Here is a 15,972-nt window from a genome sequence, read left to right as displayed (position 1 = left end):
TTTTTATGACCACAAAAGTCTTCAAAATAATCATTTTAGTCAAATTTCTTTAGGGGGCAGACAGGCAGAGGCATTTACTTAGAAGTCATATGAAATTAAACATTGCTTGAATTAACAGCACAATATAAAACAAAATCTTTAGACGTTAGAAAAAGTCCATTCCTGGACTCCATATCCAGCTTTATATTTCATCTTGATTCAGAATAATTGCTAATTCTTTCACCAGTTGTAATACCACAACGGTCATACAAATACACAATTCACGTAAAAAGTAAATGTGAAATGTTTGTGAAAGCTGAATAATTTACACATCATACTAAGTCAGCAATAAGCTTATGAAACATTTCTATAATTTGAATGATGCAGATTCATATGAAGGCATTTGAATATGATGCATAAAACATCTATACATATACAGTACATGTTGTTCTGGTAGCATCCTGCTGCCTCAGGAGCAAGAGAGAGAAATAAATCCCTGCTCCTGGCTGATTCTGACTACTTTGTTGGTGCAGGCCAGATACCCTCTTCACCCTGATGGTGTCTTGTCTTGCTGATAATGGACTGAGCTTTGGGTTTGTCTCCTTGAGTCTGCACACAATATTTGTAAAATGGAAAAGAAATGCAAATTTTTAGTCAGATGAAATACAAGCAGATATTGCCCTTTGTAACGCATTAGAAATAGTTTATGTAAATGGTAGTCATCCTCTTTTTAACAGACACAGTCAGTTCGCCCCTCTAACACGTAGACACCTCTGAAGCTGAGAGGGTTATTTGGATGGAGGAACAGAGTCACCCCATGACTAATGATGGATGATTGCAATTTAATTACACTCTGAGGGTAGATGGCTAGAAAGAAATCAAGCTTTTTGATACAGTTCACAGTTTGTGGAATTAAAGCAATACATCTTTGTCATTTTACAAATATTATGTTTGTGAAAGGGCTTTACTTTCACATTTGAGTTTATCCCTTTATTCTCTGTCTATACTTTATGCTCATGCCTTTTGTCATCAGATTATAGGCCATAATCTGGGTGGGGTCTCTTTAATCTCTAATGAAATCCTAAATGAAGTTGAACCCCCCCAGAGATTGAAACAGTAGAAAAAAAACATCCCTTTAAAAAAAAGAATGCCAGTGGAAATCTGCTTACTCTGGACTAACACAGAGGCATCCCTCGCCTCATGATTGGTTGAGAGGGGCGATGGCCTGTGGAGTTCAGTCCATATGGCATAACAGTTGGCACATGTATATTTTTTGAGGACTTCATGGTGCTCTATGGAAAACACTGGGGCATCAATCAGCATAATCTCTTTTGAATCCTTTGCAGCCAGTGGGGCGTGTAAAATAATGCTTCATTTATTTCCTCTCATGTTCAAAGTGTCTCCATATCTGAGAGGTGAGAATGTGCAAAGTGTTCAGGCTCTATTAGAGTGTGTGGATTTTTGTTGCCCTAAGGGAAGACTGGCGTGTTGTGCTGTGTGTGACTGACCGGCGAGAGCATGATGCTGACAAGGTTGACTGAGTGTCTCACTCTGGTCACACTCCACTAGGACAATTCATTTCTGCCTGTTATTTTAGGTTTTAATTCATCCTGTGTGGCTGTGTACATGAGTCAAGTAAACATCATCCTCAGCGCCTAGAGCGAAAATAAGAATGGGAGAGAGATAGAGAGAGAGAGAGAGAGAGAGAGTGGGATGTGAGGGAGGGAGAGATAGAAAAGGGAAGGTGGAGGGGAGGAGGGTTAGCGTGTTAGTGTGAGAGAAACAGACGGAGAGAAGAAGAGAGTGAGGAGCCTGTGTGTTCGTTTCACCTCCTAATCAGTTTTCCTGGGGGAAATATCATCAACAGCAGCACAGGAGGCAAGGAGAAAAGGAGAAGACGATATTAGAATTTAACCCGTCTAAATCTTCTCTAATCAGCAATCTCAACATCATACAAGTAAGAAATGACTTCAAATGAACTGACTTACATGGCTTTAGAAGTAGATCTGTTGTTTTGAAGCTGAAGTTGGAGATAACTGATGTGAGGTTAAATGGTGTGTTTCATCCATGCATTTTTTTTCAAGTTTTCTTATCTAACAGGTCACATTTATGCACAAGTTTTTCTTGCAAGCTCTTCTGTTCATGTGCGATGACATTTATTGCCAGTTGATTGCATGTGTTATATCCATCCAATTTCATGAATATGACTGTGAGGACATTTTCGTATAGCAGCAGTGACTGTTCCATGTGATGTAATTGGTGCTTCTTTCCCCAATATTTCACGCATGGTTTAATTGTGCAGCATGTCAAACTGTGTTAGTCACACAACGTCTCAGCTTATTTATCAAACTTTGCACATTATGTCTAAGCGTTACTTACAGCAACATGGCCATTTGATTCTCTTTAGTTTAAAAACTATGCTGAGGAAAGCATGCATTTTCTTCTTCCTTCATGCAGCTCTAAATGTGCTTTAGAGTATTCTCCTTGAAGGAGCAAACATGACTTTAAAGCGGAGAGTTGCTCTGTGTGCCCTGCTCCATATGCATGAAAGCAGTAGCTTCTTTCATGATGCTGTCTCAGGGAGAAAACAACATCTCTGTAGTGTGAGAACAGTATCAGAGTCTGTTGTAATTATAAGTTAGACCCAGCTGCATGATTAGGAGAAACAAAGCCAGTTTTCCAGCAGATATAATTGGCTGATATTTCTACTGCAGATTTATAAATGGGGAAGATGGGATTGTGACAATGGTTTGGAAACCTGCTCTTGAACTGTGCTCACATGTGTTCGATCAGGAAGTAGAGCACACGAAGAAACATGGGGCTTTGATGGCTTGTCCTGTGAGATTCCCCCTTCTTGCCCCAGTTTCTATCTCTGAAAAGACACTGTGGTTGAAATGAGAGCAGCAGCTGGATAAAACAGACGCATGGAAACACACGTGCCTGATGCAACAGACAATCTCTCCCCACTGGCCGCCGTGTGAATGAGCTAACGCACAAATTTCACAGTTCACAGCCTTTAATGAGCTGCTGCAGCCTGTCCATCATCCTGACTGGAGGATACCTTAACAGACCTCAGACTGAGACACTGACTCTGCGTTAAAGGCATCTGTATAGGATCACACAGAGAAGAAAGAGAGGCTTGCAGTGATTGTTTGCTGGGTTATTTTTAGGCATTACTGTGATTAAGCATATGCTCAGTTGTAGGGCAGTTTTAATGAAGGAAACAAGCAGTGTAATACAGGGGGGGAAAAAGCAGCAGACGATTTTGAAACAATTTAGGTGGACAAAAAATTGGTGCACAGTTCTGTAAATCTCATGGCAAAAGAAGAAGACCATAGCGCACTCACAGCAGAGACTTGCCATCAGTTTATAGGAGGAGAAGTGACAGCTAATCAAACACAAATACTGTGACCAGCAGATTATCCCCAGCCCTGCACTCAAGGCTGTGTGCAGCTGCCTGGATCGAACCACTGATGGGCAACTAAGGAAATATGATCATACATCACCTGCAACTGATACCTACTTAAACCTCCTATTTCTTTCCAAATAAAATAAAAGCTGCACAAAGATTTCCCCAGAGTTGCGAGCAGCTCACTTTGCTCAGCGTTTTTTGAACGGTTCAGACTTATGTGAGGCAGTGCAAGTGTTTAAGAAGTCACCTGTACTTTGAATTAGTGCTGAGGGGGCAGCTAGGGTTTTTTTGTTGTTGACTCCATCCTTGAGATCTATACACGAAAAAAAAAAAGATGGAGGGCGGATGCAGACGTGTGGTTGCTGGGAGACTGCTGTAGGTGGATTATGAAATGCGCGGGGAAAGCAGAGGCCAGTCACTCAGCTGGGAGCGCATTGAGTTGTGTAATGATGGGAAATGTCAGTTGAGGGCAATAAAAGGCAGAAAAGAGCAGGACGGTGAATAAAAACGCCTAAAATGAAAGGTTAATTGGATTCTTTCTGAAGTGTATTATCCCATGCTGTTTCTGAACTCTCTTAGTGCTCACTTTGTAGCTTTTTGTGACACACTTTAATCCCTGCTACCAGATGTTGCCAGCACTGGTATTACAGCTCCAGATTGCTCCAGTCTAACTTGTTTTTATCTACTGTATCTGTTTAATGGCAGCCAAACCCAAAATGGATGCCCCTCTCGCTATCCCCTGCAACATCCAGATCTGTGAGGTCACCTGTGATTCCTTTCGCATCATGTGGGATATGACACCTGAGGACACAGCCAGAGCCACGCACTTCTTCATCGACCTGAGTCGCAAAGAGAGCCGGGACCCAAACCGTTTTAAACACAGGGTCAGACAATGTGAAACTGTTACACTACGTGCAGACCTTGCTATAACCTTTCCCTGGATTTATGTTTACCATCTATGTTTCTCCTTCTGTGCTGGCTGTGTTCGGTACAAAAATATGACCAGTCATCCTAAATAAGATGCGAAAATGTGTCTTTTATATCAGTCTTGAAAAATTAATAGATCTCATGATGATCTAATTTATGACATTCTGTTTTACAGAGAGCAGTGGTTTTACCCTCTCAGTCACATTCAATACAGGCGAAAAAGGAAAATGAGTCCAGTCAATGGCTTCAGGCCAGTGACTCACTTGTACATTGTTTCCTTTTAAAGGGGACAAATACTGACACATTCTTCTGCAGCTAAGAACACTTTTCATTCTCACAAATGTCATGTATCAAACACATGAAAAAGCATTGGAAAGAGTAAATGGTTTTCAGTTAGTTCTAGCAGAAAGAGGAGTTGCTCTGTAGCGCATTTAGCTCGAAAAGCTACTTTCCTCTTACAGAGCGGAAATCTGCAGATTAACTGCATCTCTGGCATGGAAAGCATACATTATATTTTAATATTATAAACTAGTGTTTATAATCTGGTTTATCCCCAAGACAAGGCTAATGGGAGGACCACAACATTGGACCAGGCCAAAGGCTTGACAACCTGATTTGACAGAATGCCATGAAATATTGAATAAACATTCATTGTATCCATTAGGAAGGTGGTTTTAGTGATCCACTGAATTCAGCTTAAGCTACAATGGGTTTGACTTTATTTCTTCCTTTTATGTTTTAAGAATTCCAACAAAACCACATAAAATGTAATGCATATATGAGCATAATAGCACACTATACTTAAGTATAATCATAGTTGAAAATTATAGCCCACCTGCTTAACATCACCATGGTTAATCATAATGGTGTTAGCATAATCAAGCTAACATAAGGTATATCAAACACAAGGTAAGAAAGGTTTTTGCCTTTTCAAAATATTCTCAGAAATGTAGCTATTTGAGGTCTAAATATATCTCCTGTAGCTGAAGCCTTACATTTCTGATCTCACTTAGCTTCAAATTCAATTCACTAGCAGTAATTATGGTCTATCATTGCAGCTGACATTCATAGCTTTTTGTGAAGTCGTGCAGGGTTAGGAGTGAGTAAGATGCTGAATGGGGAGAATGTTCTCTCTCTCTGTGATACATAAAGAAGCACAAACAAACTTGCATCAGAGATGTTGCTATGGATATATATGAGCCTCCGCTCCTGTGGTTAATTAGCTGAGTTTCTCAGAGGCCCTGGTCAAAACAAAGGTGCTGATTTGATTAGATGTATCCTGGTTACAGCTGCTTGGGCTTCAAAGGGAATATCACGCTAATAAGAAAAAGTTTATGAAAGAGAATGGTTGACTTAACAATTGCATTTACATTTGCTTTGAAGATTTAGGAGATAAAATACACCTCAGCATCCTTTCTCTAAATCTTCTCCTTTAATCTCTTTCCTGCTTTTTCCTCCAGGATGTGCCGACCAAGCTGGTAGCCAAAGCTGTGCCTCTCCCCATGGCGGTGAGGGGACACTGGTTCCTAAGCCCACGGACAGAGTACTGTGTTGCTGTCCAAACTGCTGTCCGGCAGCCCGATGGGGACTACCAGGTGTCAGAGTGGAGCCAGGTGGTGGAGTTCTGCACTGGGGGTACGTCTCAGAGACAAAGTAACACTAATGGTGTAATATATAGAGTATGACAGCTCTAACAAAAGTTATTCAAGAGAAGGACAAAGAACTGCAGAGTACAAGTTGACAAAAAAAGATATTCTGTCTCAGCACTTGTTATTCATTAGCATTTCAAAGCGATGCAGGCTTTTGAAATGATTTCTCAACCCATATCAACTTTGCAGACTACGCCATGGAGCACCTACAGCAGCTTCTCGACAAGGCCAAGGGCTCAGCAGGGAGGCTCCTCAAATTCTCAGTTTTTTATAGAAACCAGCATCAAGACTACTTTGACTGCGTCAGGTGAGTGCTGCACCTCTGTCTGTTAAGTGCAACCTGTATTCGTGTATTTCAGTCATCATCAAAGGAACAGTACAATGGCAAATATTTTAAATGAGAATTTAAATGAGTAGATTGAAACCTCTTTCATTTTTTGTCTCACTCTAATTTACCTCTCCCCCTCATTTGAATATATTTTGGAACCTGTTGGTCATCATCTGACATTATTATGCCTGTGTAAACAATGATTACGTTTTTTTGGGACCTTTGGCGTGGCCGGCAGTAAGCGAAAAACCAATTCCTGCCATCATTACCTTTCCAACTTATCAAGTGTTGCCTTCGTTTATAGTATGACAAGCAACTCTAAAAGCGAGAATGGCGTTGGTGTTGTGAGACAACAACTATGAGCAGATATTTACAGCCCTGCACTTACATGTGTGTAAAGGTTGAACTGGTTTTGCTCATTGGAGATATTGCATGTACAATGTACACATGCTGTAGCCCACAATACAATGGCCCCAGGCTTAACTACCACAATCGGCCACTCACTGTAGGCTATATCATTCCTCATTTTCTCATCCCTGTTTCAGACTCTATCCATTGTCCTGTTTTCTCACTTTACCACTCAAAAAGAAAAGAAAAAAAATAGAAAAAATATTTTCTAAAACGTTAATTTAAGACATAAATGAAAGCTAAACTGTTGTTGGTTGAAAAGACGGGTTCTAGGATTGCAGTACGTCTGATGTGTTTTGGCCCTTTTGCTTTTCACATCAAATGTCTTTGCCCATTAAAATGCTAATGGCTGACTGAATGGATCGACCTGTACTTCCAACAAAAGCCAGAATACTTCCCATTCCAAAATCAGATCTTACAGCGACCAAATTGCTTTTTGTTATACACAATATGCAAATAGATATTAAACTTCAGGTAGCTCACTTCTTAATGAGTTGTACAAATAGTGTCAAAACAGTGTTTAGTGGTTTCACAGGGTTTTTTTGTGCTGCACTCTTAGTGTGGTTTGAAACAATAACTTCTGTGAACTAACTACAGGAAATATCTGCATCTAAGAAAAAAGGGTTTGTCACCCCTGATTTTGTAATGATGAAAACTTGAAGTTAAAGTATGCTTACAATTAATTATGCTACATTTGGACAGAAGAACCATGCTGTCTGTTTTGTACTCTCTGTGCTAAGCTACTGGTAGCTGCTCAATGTAGATTCTTTGTTTGGACTACAAAGAGAAACGTTGCTTCCACTTTGGTATTAAAACCTTGTAGTTGTATTCAAAAAAAAAACTGCCATTCTGTTAAATATAATACATTTGTTCTCTCTTTTAACTATTTCTAAAAATATTTTATTATTCTGTGTAATACTGTTGTTCTTACTTCTGATCTTGGATCAGAAGGGAATGTGGAAGCCTGATGCGTCCTGCCCTGAAAGACAGCAGTGGGAGTCATGGTTCTCCTATCAACGGCAAACTGCAGGGAGTTTTCTTCAGTTGCAACACTGAGTTTGACACAGGCCTCCCTCCAAAAGACTCTCCATATGGTCCCCTGCGCTTCCAGATTCCAGCTGGACACCTGCTGAACCCCAACATCAGCTTGTATTTTGCAGACTTCTACTGCATGTACACAGCATATCATTACGTAGTGTTAGTGCTGGCCCCTGTTGGCTCGGCAGGAGACACATTCTGTCGCACCCGCCTCCCTTTGCTGGACTTGGCCTCCAACCCCTTCCTGACATACACTGAACCCCAGAGGCCGGGGGACGAGCCTTTATACTGTCATGCAAGTGATGTCATCCTTGAGGTGCTTTTCACTGAGCCGGTTCACTTGGATCAGGGCAGCGTGGAGCAGATAAGTGGACACCACCAGCTCAAGAGTCTGACGACTGCCGATGCCAAAAAAGACCCGAGCTGCAAAGTGTGCAACATCAGTGTGGGACGCTGAGGAACATGCTGGTGTAGGATGAGATCTGGATGTGTTCAAGCCTACTACACTAAAAAGACAGCGTTGAAGAGGACAAAACAGTAAAGTGCATCATGTGTAGGTCAGAACACAGTGGAAACAGCACACCTCTCAGGGTGTGTGCATGCTGCTTTCCCTTTCCCTTCCTGCCTCCAGTAGAATAGAAAGTATTTTTAAAAGAAGACTTACACAGTGTGGACTGCAGATGCTCATCATGATAAGTTTACATCTATACACTGCATTTTAAAGTAACACAATTCAAGTATATACAGTAATAGACTTTAGACAACTTTATTTATCGAGAATAATCTCCCCCTATTGTGGTCTTCAAAGTATTTTCTTTTCTTTCTTTTGAAACTTTTTTTTCTCCTGAAAATGTGATTGATTTTAAATTTTGTAGTGTTTGACTTGTGTCTGATTTAGGGCTGGGAAATTAATCCAAAAACCAACGTTCTGAACTTCTAACAGACGTTATCTTTCCACTTCGATTATTTTGACTATTTTCAGGTCAGAGTCATGTGACGACAGGTCCAATCCCTGACATGGCAGCAATGTCCGTAGCTTGGGCACATTTTGTCTTGGGGGAAAATGACACAGAACAAAAATAAGTCGAATGTAAACAGTGCGGAAAAAAACCCCAAAACAAATACAAGTTATTTATTTTCTACTATTTTAGATAAGTTAATTTCTACTTCAAAACTAAAATGTTTCGTTTTCATTTCAAGCGATTGCTTTGGTTTAAAATATTCAATTAATAACCACAATGTAGTTCATCAGATATGCACTCTAATATCTCAGCTTTGATAGTTGAACATATTTACAGTAGAGAACATGTCAGTGAACTATTTGAAACAAATAATCATTCATTAATAGTAATCGAGGTAAAATGTTCAATTAATTGTGATATTTATTTGAGGTCATATCGCCAGCCCTGGTCTGACTCACCCTACATGTGCAAATATTAGAATGTCCCTTTTATACGTTAATTGTTTGACATATCTCGAGGTATTACCAAATGTTTTTTCCATTCCTATCTTAAACCGCTCTCGCTGTGGAGTCACTGCCAGATGTTGTCTTTAAAAATCTCTTATGATTGCCAAAAATATGATATCAATACATTTTAATACATTCTAGCTTTTGCTGTATTTCTACAGCTGTCAAACACTGTTATGCTTCTTAAAGCTTTAAAAAAAAATGTAGTGATGAACTCTGACAGCAAACCTCTGCTCTCCAAAAAGAGCTGCGCTAAGATTAGCTCAGCTCTCGCTATGGGGCTTGTGTTTGTCCCTGCCTAATAATCTCTGACCTATATGGGAATCCCAGCAATGCCCCCCAGTGAAAGGGACCCCTCCATGGTTGTACAACAGTAATGCAGGCAGTGAAGAGAGGCCACAATGTACAACATGACAAGTGTGTGAGTACAAATGTCACCAATTTGAGTCTGAATATTAAAGAAAGCTAGACACATTTAGTCATTTTAAACACATTTTATACATACAGGAAGTACCAATTCAAAATGAAAACAACAAAAATACATGCAAGAATTTAACCTTCTCTGTACCCAGGACTGGTGTGTTCATTGTAACAAAGAAAGGAACATTTCAATCCGAGTTATGCCCCTTCATATAGATTTGTGCCGCAACAGAGATGGGAGCTCACAAACACAGCAATGCTATAATTCTGTCCATTGTTGTTGTCCCAAAAAGGCTGGCTCTGCCCTCCTGGCAAATACCTTACACAGAACTCAATCTTCCTTTTAGCATCCAGCACTTTAGGAATGGTAATGAGAAATTCAAAGATGTCCGTCTGAGGTCCTCCAAAGCGTTTCTGCAGATAAGTGCAGGGCACATCAATGTAAGTCTGCCAGGAGTCATACGTGATACGAACACTGACATCCTTCTGGAAGCTGATGTTTCTGACTCTGACGGTTCCCTGTATGGCCTGTTCATTCACACTGCAGTTCTCCAGGATTATCATGCTCTCTGCCAGCTTGGCTCGAAAGGCCTGAAAATCTGCAGAGGGCTGCGGGAAGCCCAGTATGAGGCGTGTTCCTGGACAGCAGGTGCTGACAGTGCAGCTGTAGCCATCCTGTGTCATGCTTCCCAAATCCTGCAGCGACGGCAGGAGGTCGAGGTCAGCCTGCTCCTCATCAGAAAACTCCCGTACGGTTGTAAGAGACAATCCCTGCGAGTCAGCGAAAACAACGCGTTTGTTCTTGATTGGGAGAAAAGCATCATCATCCAAGTTGTCCAAAAATGGTGGGAGAAGGTGGGTTAGCGAGGCCTGGTTAAAAAGGTCAGAGGATAACTGATCTGAAACTGGAGGACGGATGCAGGGGCGCTGAGGCTTCAGTATGGGAACCCAAACATGAGGACACAGTTGTTTACGCTGGTTCAAGCACAGCCTGACTGCAAGCTCAACGAGCCCAGCTGACTGAGCCACTGACCTGAGGTCAACCACTGGCAGGACACTAGGCAAAAACACACAGTGATGTTGACATATACTGACGCCCTGAAAGCGTGATTAAACGTTTGTATAGACTACTTGTGATGATATGGGGATGTAAGGGGCATTTAAGAAAGCGTGGTAACATTGAAGCAACATGGTACTAAAAATATGTATTATGATTGACCCACAATTATCCAAAAGTAATTCATTTGCTTACGTTGCACTGGTCATGGGCATATTGGTAAAGTGATGTGGAGAGTTGGTAGTGTTGTCGTCAGTGTTCACTTGAAGCTCTAAAATGCAGAAAAAGATTAATGCAATGTTGGAATTGAGTGAACAAAAATAAGTTTACTCAGATTCTAAAATTATACTTACACTGCCCAGGGCAGCAAGATGCCGTTTGTAGTCTCAGTCATCCCTTTGCTCGCTGCAGAACGTGGCCCTGGATCCTATTTATACTACCTCAGTTTAATGTCATGTTGTAAACTCCTCCCCTCTCCTCTCTGGACCAATCAGCTCAGCCTTTTCTGTTCCTAATATTGTTTTAGAGATTTATTTATATGTATTTTACAACTTAATGATTCCACTGTCAAAACAAAACATGTTATTCAATAAGTTTGTTCCATGTGAAGATTTATATGAAAGTATGTCTTTGTACTGTCCAGATAAGGTTAGTTAGTTTTACTTTATGTAGCTCTGCCCTGAATTGTGGAAACTATTCCAGCCATCCAAGACTCTATTCTCAGACCTGGCTCGGTCCTCTCTTGAAGGGACCTCTGCCAGTCCATCAGTATGTGTGACACTGAGGAGGGCCGGATCGCAAACAACTCTCAGCAACAATTCTCAAGTTACGTGAGGAAACTGATCAAACCATGTACTTACCTATTTGAGTTACATAACACAGGTGTTACACATTAGCCACACACTTGCTGTATTTAATTCCTGAAAAAAGATTTCACTTGAACTCAAATTGGATGGTAAAAAAAAAAGTTAATTGGGATGAAACCCGTGTTTGGTGCTGCTTTTAATAAAATAAAATGCATTGACTACCATTAATTGCTTTCTGAACGTTTTATTTTTGCCACAAGGAGCATTATCAAGGTCAGAGAGCCCTGCTTTTTTGTAATATGACATACATGAGTGTTTTTCACTCCATTTAATTTTTCCCTGTATGGATCATTTCTCAATAATCTTGTTTTATTCCTCACTCTGGTCCTCTATTCGCTAGATTTGCAGTGTAGTTCAGGAAGTTGACAATCAGTTGATATGAAGCCATAAAAAGGGCTTCTAACCCTTAGTCCCAATTACTGAGCAATTTGTGAGGGCAGCACAATAAGCACTGATTGCTGCCTCTTCACCTCTTACGTAAGAATGCCATCACAAAAATCAAGTCAAATGAAGGCAATGCTGTGCATGTCATTTAAAGGTCAGACATAGTTTTGATATTCAAGGTTAAGAGAAGCAGAAAAGTAGTATTAGCGTTCATCTTATTTGTAACATTGAGCTAAAGAAAAATAGCACGTTCATATGCATACATAGAAATGCACCTTGGATTGGCACACTTATGATGCCAAGTGGGCTGATGAAATTTCACTTCAGGTGATGAGCTGTGTCTCGTTACTGAGCAGCAGAGGAAAAAGTCCAAAAAAATGTGAGTCATCTGGAATGAACCATAAATTAGCAAATTAATTTGACTTGTATTTACCAGTCACACTGACACCAACACACCAGAATGCATGATCATTACATAACCAAACTTGTGTTGATGATTAAAAAAATCCCAAAATAACAGCAGAGCGCTGCAAAAGCCGGGTTCTTTCCACAGTGAGCCCCTTCTCATAGTACCAGCCAGGACTTGGAAGACACGGTGTAACAAATGTCTGTGTTTATGTCCCCCAAGTGAGTCTTTAATCCTGACACCGGTGCAAAAGATGGGTGCCTGTGCAGATGCATTGTGATCCTCCTCATTGCATTCAAAAATTGAGGTCATTGCTCCTTTATGTTCTCCTGGAGTCAAAAATATTCACACAAGCAGACCTGTAACAAAAAAATGACTGATTTCATTGTATATCATTTCTGCATGATAAAGACACTTTAACTCCATAATGTGCAGACATGAGACAATGAACACTGAAAAAAAGAAGGGGAGGGGGGGGCTTAAAAATACATCCAGATGTCACAACAAAGCAGTTGCTTATGTAAGATCTGCAGAAATGAATTAGTGGATGTCTGTATTGGAGGCTTGTGAGAGCAGTGATGAGCAAATGAGAGACGACATAGCCAAACTTATTGCAGTTTACCTCGAAGCTCAAATTAACTGCACCGCTCCACTTGAGACAAGAGGCGCTATGGTACGATACCGCATCAGATGCTGAGAACCCTCGTCCATATCCACAACATACTCTCTGATAGAAGAGACAAGAGCACAGGTAACAAACCAGTTAATTCAATATCCATGCAGAAAAAAGAAAACAGAACTGAATGGGAAAATGTAAGGCTGCCATCTAGTGACAACAAGGCTTGATCAAATGTACCTCTGATCATCCGTTTCCGGCTCCACCATGATGTTCTCCTGTCTCTCCTTCACCCGCAGAAACACAAATGAGTCCAGACAGGGCTCAGGGACTAGGATTGCATTGGAATACATGAGGTTTAGTGTGGCAGTCAAAGGAAATGTCAGAGCAAATGCCACCATCTGCCAGCACATGCTAATAGAAACATTTCTGGTATGGGTCACTGAAGACTGAAAAAACTAAAAGAGAGAGTTTGTGATGTAATCCAGCTTTTACCTGCTTTGAGCATGTCAACTGTCTGCAAGTTAGGGGGCATACGCTTCAGCGCTACAGCCTTCAGGTAGGTTTCTGTGTTGGCATAGTACCTGTATGACAGATAAACATTTGTTTGTTTTCATATCCCAAAAGTCATTAAAAAAAGAATTACAGCTCGGACTTCTAGATTCTTACTCTTTGGCAAAGGCAAACTCCTCAGGCGAGAGCAGTGACGGATCTCCCACACCTCGAGACTTTTCCCGCTCCAGGACATGTGGGAAAAACTTTTCAATCTACATATAAACAAAAGGCACAAAGTTCATGCGTGTTTGATAGCCACCATGAGCCTTATTTTTCGCACACTGTCGTGTTGACGTGACCGACCTTCTGCAGACGAGAGCGCAGGTAACTGCTGAGCACAAAGCGTATTCTGTCTATTTCCATGCGATGGATGCTGGCCTTTGTGTCACCTTTCTTAACCCGCTGCAGGTTGGCTTCCTGTGGGGTGAGAGATCAGGACGCTGTCATGAATTAACATTTCATTTATCAAGTGTGACTTAGAAAAAACGCTAAAGATTTGGACTATGTGAGAAAATGATTGTGATCATATTAATGATTGGAATCATCCACTGTAAAATAATAAATGATCAGAACAGCTTAGAATATTTTCATGCACACTAAACCAACATGAGCTGAATCTCCAAGTACATTTACAACATACAGCTATGTCCCACTGCCAGTTCATACCTTAAATCATGTGACCTATTAGTAAGGGCCTTTACGCCTTTGTGGGGCTTGAGATCTTTCGTGAGAAAATAATATTAAGCAATCACGTATATTCAATTGTCGTTCAGTTTAAAGGATGCATTAGGTGTATATTACTTCATAAAGTTGGTTTGATTAAAAAAAAACATCACCAGCAATTCAAAATCTACCATTTGGGTGTGAATTATCAAGCACATACAAAATCATATTCACCAGTTTTGATTTTTATCTTTTATATTTGGAGTTTATTATTTATATTTTATAATATTAAACAAAACCTATTCTGAAGTAGTAGCTTGAGCGCTAGAGAATTGTGATGGGCTTATTTGAACATTTTCTTATGATTAGTAGATAAATAATTAATACTTTAACTGAGGTCAGGTCTAGCTATAAGAATACTGATGTCAGATGTATTTAAGTAAGCACATCACAAAAGTGTTTCAATGATATGCCACCTTTTATGTCCATCCCTATAAGTTTCACATTGCAATACTTTGCCATAAATACGTGTCTGTCTGCTCAAGTAACTTACAGGACCTGTTAGCCATAATGACATTATAAGTATAGTATTAATACCAAAAAGAGAATAAATTACTCCACCAGAAGCTTTAATATCAGGACTTAAAAACCCTGCACAATGCATTTTGTTTGTGACAAACTCGTCAAAAATGCTTCTGAAGCCAATCAAAGACAACCAAGAGAGCAGAAGATAAGTGTTGTCAGTGTAATGATATACCATGTGGGTGAGCTGCTCCATCACACACTCCACCACCTCGGACTTGTTCTCGAGCAGCTCCGGTGAGAACTTCTCATTCAGCCAAGCCTGCCAGTAACAAAGAGGAAGATCCCTGTCAGGACACTGTTTTCTGTCTCATGAGAAAACATCAACAAGGTCAGCTTTAAAGAGGTCTGAAGCATTCCATGTTACAGTCTGACAATGGGGACATTAGAGCTCAAAACTTGCTCACTTCTTCCAGTTTAGCGATCAGCTCCGCCGGGGTCATAACATCCTCCTGACTGTCATCTTGATTGATGTCGCTCCCGTCATCAGACAACACGTCCGCCATGTTTATCCTTTACAATGAACACTGACAAAATGCTGAGTTTTAAAAGCGTTATGTACACCCTATTTGTAAAAGTGACTTGAGTAACAAGCAACACCGCAGCATCCATCCACATGAGAAAACTCCTTGTTTATTCGCGCCACTTGAATGATTCTCGCGAGATCTTGAGGTCTATGTGTGAACACTCTGCCCTACGTTAAGCCTGCAAGGCAATTTTTCAGCCCGTGAACCTTGTTTAATCGATTAACGAGGCTGTTTAAGATGATTCTTTAATTTTGCAAACAATGAGGCTATTGGTAGTTTTTTCATGATTGGAGTATGCTGCTTTATTTCCAATGTATGAGACGGAATTTCGGCACTGCAAAAGAGCATTGCATCCTGAAAGACTAAACTCAGGTGACATTTTGTTGCGAAGTAAAGGTATGCATGGATAAAAACACTAGATGACAGCAAATTACTTCAAATATGTTTTATGCATGTTGTTTTAACCTCATCTGATGGTATGAAATCTGAGGAGAGAAGTGTATTACATTTAGAAATCTTCATCTTTATTTCTTTTTTTCTTTCTCATAGTAGTAACACTGCACTAAAATGCAGATTGTCCAGTAAGAGATGGGCCCTCTTTTAAAAAAATGTATTTCATTCTTTATTACACACAGAGAGGGGTGACATAAACAAACGTACATCTATAGACTATAGGAATAGTGATGA

At 40.4% G+C, this 15,972-nt stretch overlaps 3 protein-coding genes across 6 annotated transcripts; 1 reads left to right on the top strand and 2 right to left on the bottom strand.

Annotated features, from left to right (window-relative positions):
* Positions 1-1,734: 1,734 nt before the first annotated feature.
* On the top strand, positions 1,735-9,556 carry phyhip (phytanoyl-CoA 2-hydroxylase interacting protein). The gene is made up of 5 exons (XM_079365556.1): positions 1,735-1,936; positions 4,097-4,275; positions 5,779-5,953; positions 6,157-6,274; positions 7,652-9,556. Exons 2-5 carry the CDS (start codon positions 4,108-4,110, stop codon positions 8,196-8,198), a joined length of 1,008 nt encoding a protein of 335 aa, XP_079221682.1. The 5' UTR covers positions 1,735-1,936; positions 4,097-4,107; the 3' UTR covers positions 8,199-9,556.
* A 127-nt stretch (positions 9,557-9,683) lies between these two features.
* Positions 9,684-11,122, bottom strand: ppp1r3c2b (protein phosphatase 1 regulatory subunit 3C2, duplicate b). 2 transcript variants are annotated; one of them, XM_079365568.1, is made up of 3 exons: positions 11,036-11,122; positions 10,882-10,955; positions 9,684-10,686 (listed from the first exon to the last, which is right to left on the bottom strand). In XM_079365568.1, the coding sequence occupies exons 2-3, from the start codon at positions 10,899-10,901 to the stop codon at positions 9,828-9,830; spliced, it is 879 nt and encodes a 292-aa protein (XP_079221694.1). In that variant the 5' UTR covers positions 10,902-10,955; positions 11,036-11,122; the 3' UTR covers positions 9,684-9,827. The 2 variants fall into 2 exon arrangements, with proteins under 2 accessions (XP_079221694.1, XP_079221695.1); XM_079365569.1 differs by having other exon boundaries at positions 10,882-10,957; positions 11,040-11,085.
* A 1,012-nt stretch (positions 11,123-12,134) lies between these two features.
* gins4 (GINS complex subunit 4 (Sld5 homolog)) lies at positions 12,135-15,413 on the bottom strand. Of its 3 annotated transcripts, none has more exons than XM_079365601.1 (8): positions 15,166-15,413; positions 14,934-15,020; positions 13,817-13,930; positions 13,628-13,725; positions 13,454-13,542; positions 13,199-13,289; positions 12,965-13,069; positions 12,135-12,718 (listed from the first exon to the last, which is right to left on the bottom strand). In XM_079365601.1, the coding sequence occupies exons 1-7, from the start codon at positions 15,262-15,264 to the stop codon at positions 12,973-12,975; spliced, it is 675 nt and encodes a 224-aa protein (XP_079221727.1). In that variant the 5' UTR covers positions 15,265-15,413; the 3' UTR covers positions 12,135-12,718; positions 12,965-12,972. The 3 variants fall into 3 exon arrangements, with proteins under 3 accessions (XP_079221727.1, XP_079221726.1, XP_079221725.1); XM_079365600.1 differs by having other exon boundaries at positions 12,691-12,701; XM_079365599.1 differs by lacking the exon at positions 12,135-12,718 and adding an exon at positions 12,770-12,794.
* Positions 15,414-15,972: the final 559 nt, after the last annotated feature.

Source organism: Symphodus melops, assembly GCF_947650265.1.
Source record: "Symphodus melops genome assembly, chromosome: 1".
NCBI classification, from domain to species: domain Eukaryota; kingdom Metazoa; phylum Chordata; class Actinopteri; order Labriformes; family Labridae; genus Symphodus; species Symphodus melops.
This window is presented reverse-complemented; position numbering and strand designations above follow the sequence as displayed.

Coding starts and splice junctions, on each gene's coding strand:
- phyhip (XM_079365556.1), top strand. CDS start 4,108: ATGGATGCCCCTCTCGCTATCCCCTGCAACATCCAGATCTGTGAGGTC. Junction 4,276..5,778: donor CAAACCGTTTTAAACACAGG/GTCAGACAATGT, acceptor TTTTTCCTCCAG/GATGTGCCGACCAAGCTGGT. Junction 5,954..6,156: donor GGTGGAGTTCTGCACTGGGG/GTACGTCTCAGA, acceptor TCAACTTTGCAG/ACTACGCCATGGAGCACCTA.
- ppp1r3c2b (XM_079365568.1), bottom strand. CDS start 10,901: ATGCCCATGACCAGTGCAAC. Junction 10,687..10,881: donor ATGCCCATGACCAGTGCAAC/GTAAGCAAATGA, acceptor GTTTTTGCCTAG/TGTCCTGCCAGTGGTTGACC.
- gins4 (XM_079365601.1), bottom strand. CDS start 15,264: ATGGCGGACGTGTTGTCTGATGACGGGAGCGACATCAATCAAGATGAC. Junction 13,931..14,933: donor TGGAGCAGCTCACCCACATG/GTATATCATTAC, acceptor CTCACCCCACAG/GAAGCCAACCTGCAGCGGGT. Junction 13,726..13,816: donor TGCGCTCTCGTCTGCAGAAG/GTCGGTCACGTC, acceptor GTTTATATGTAG/ATTGAAAAGTTTTTCCCACA.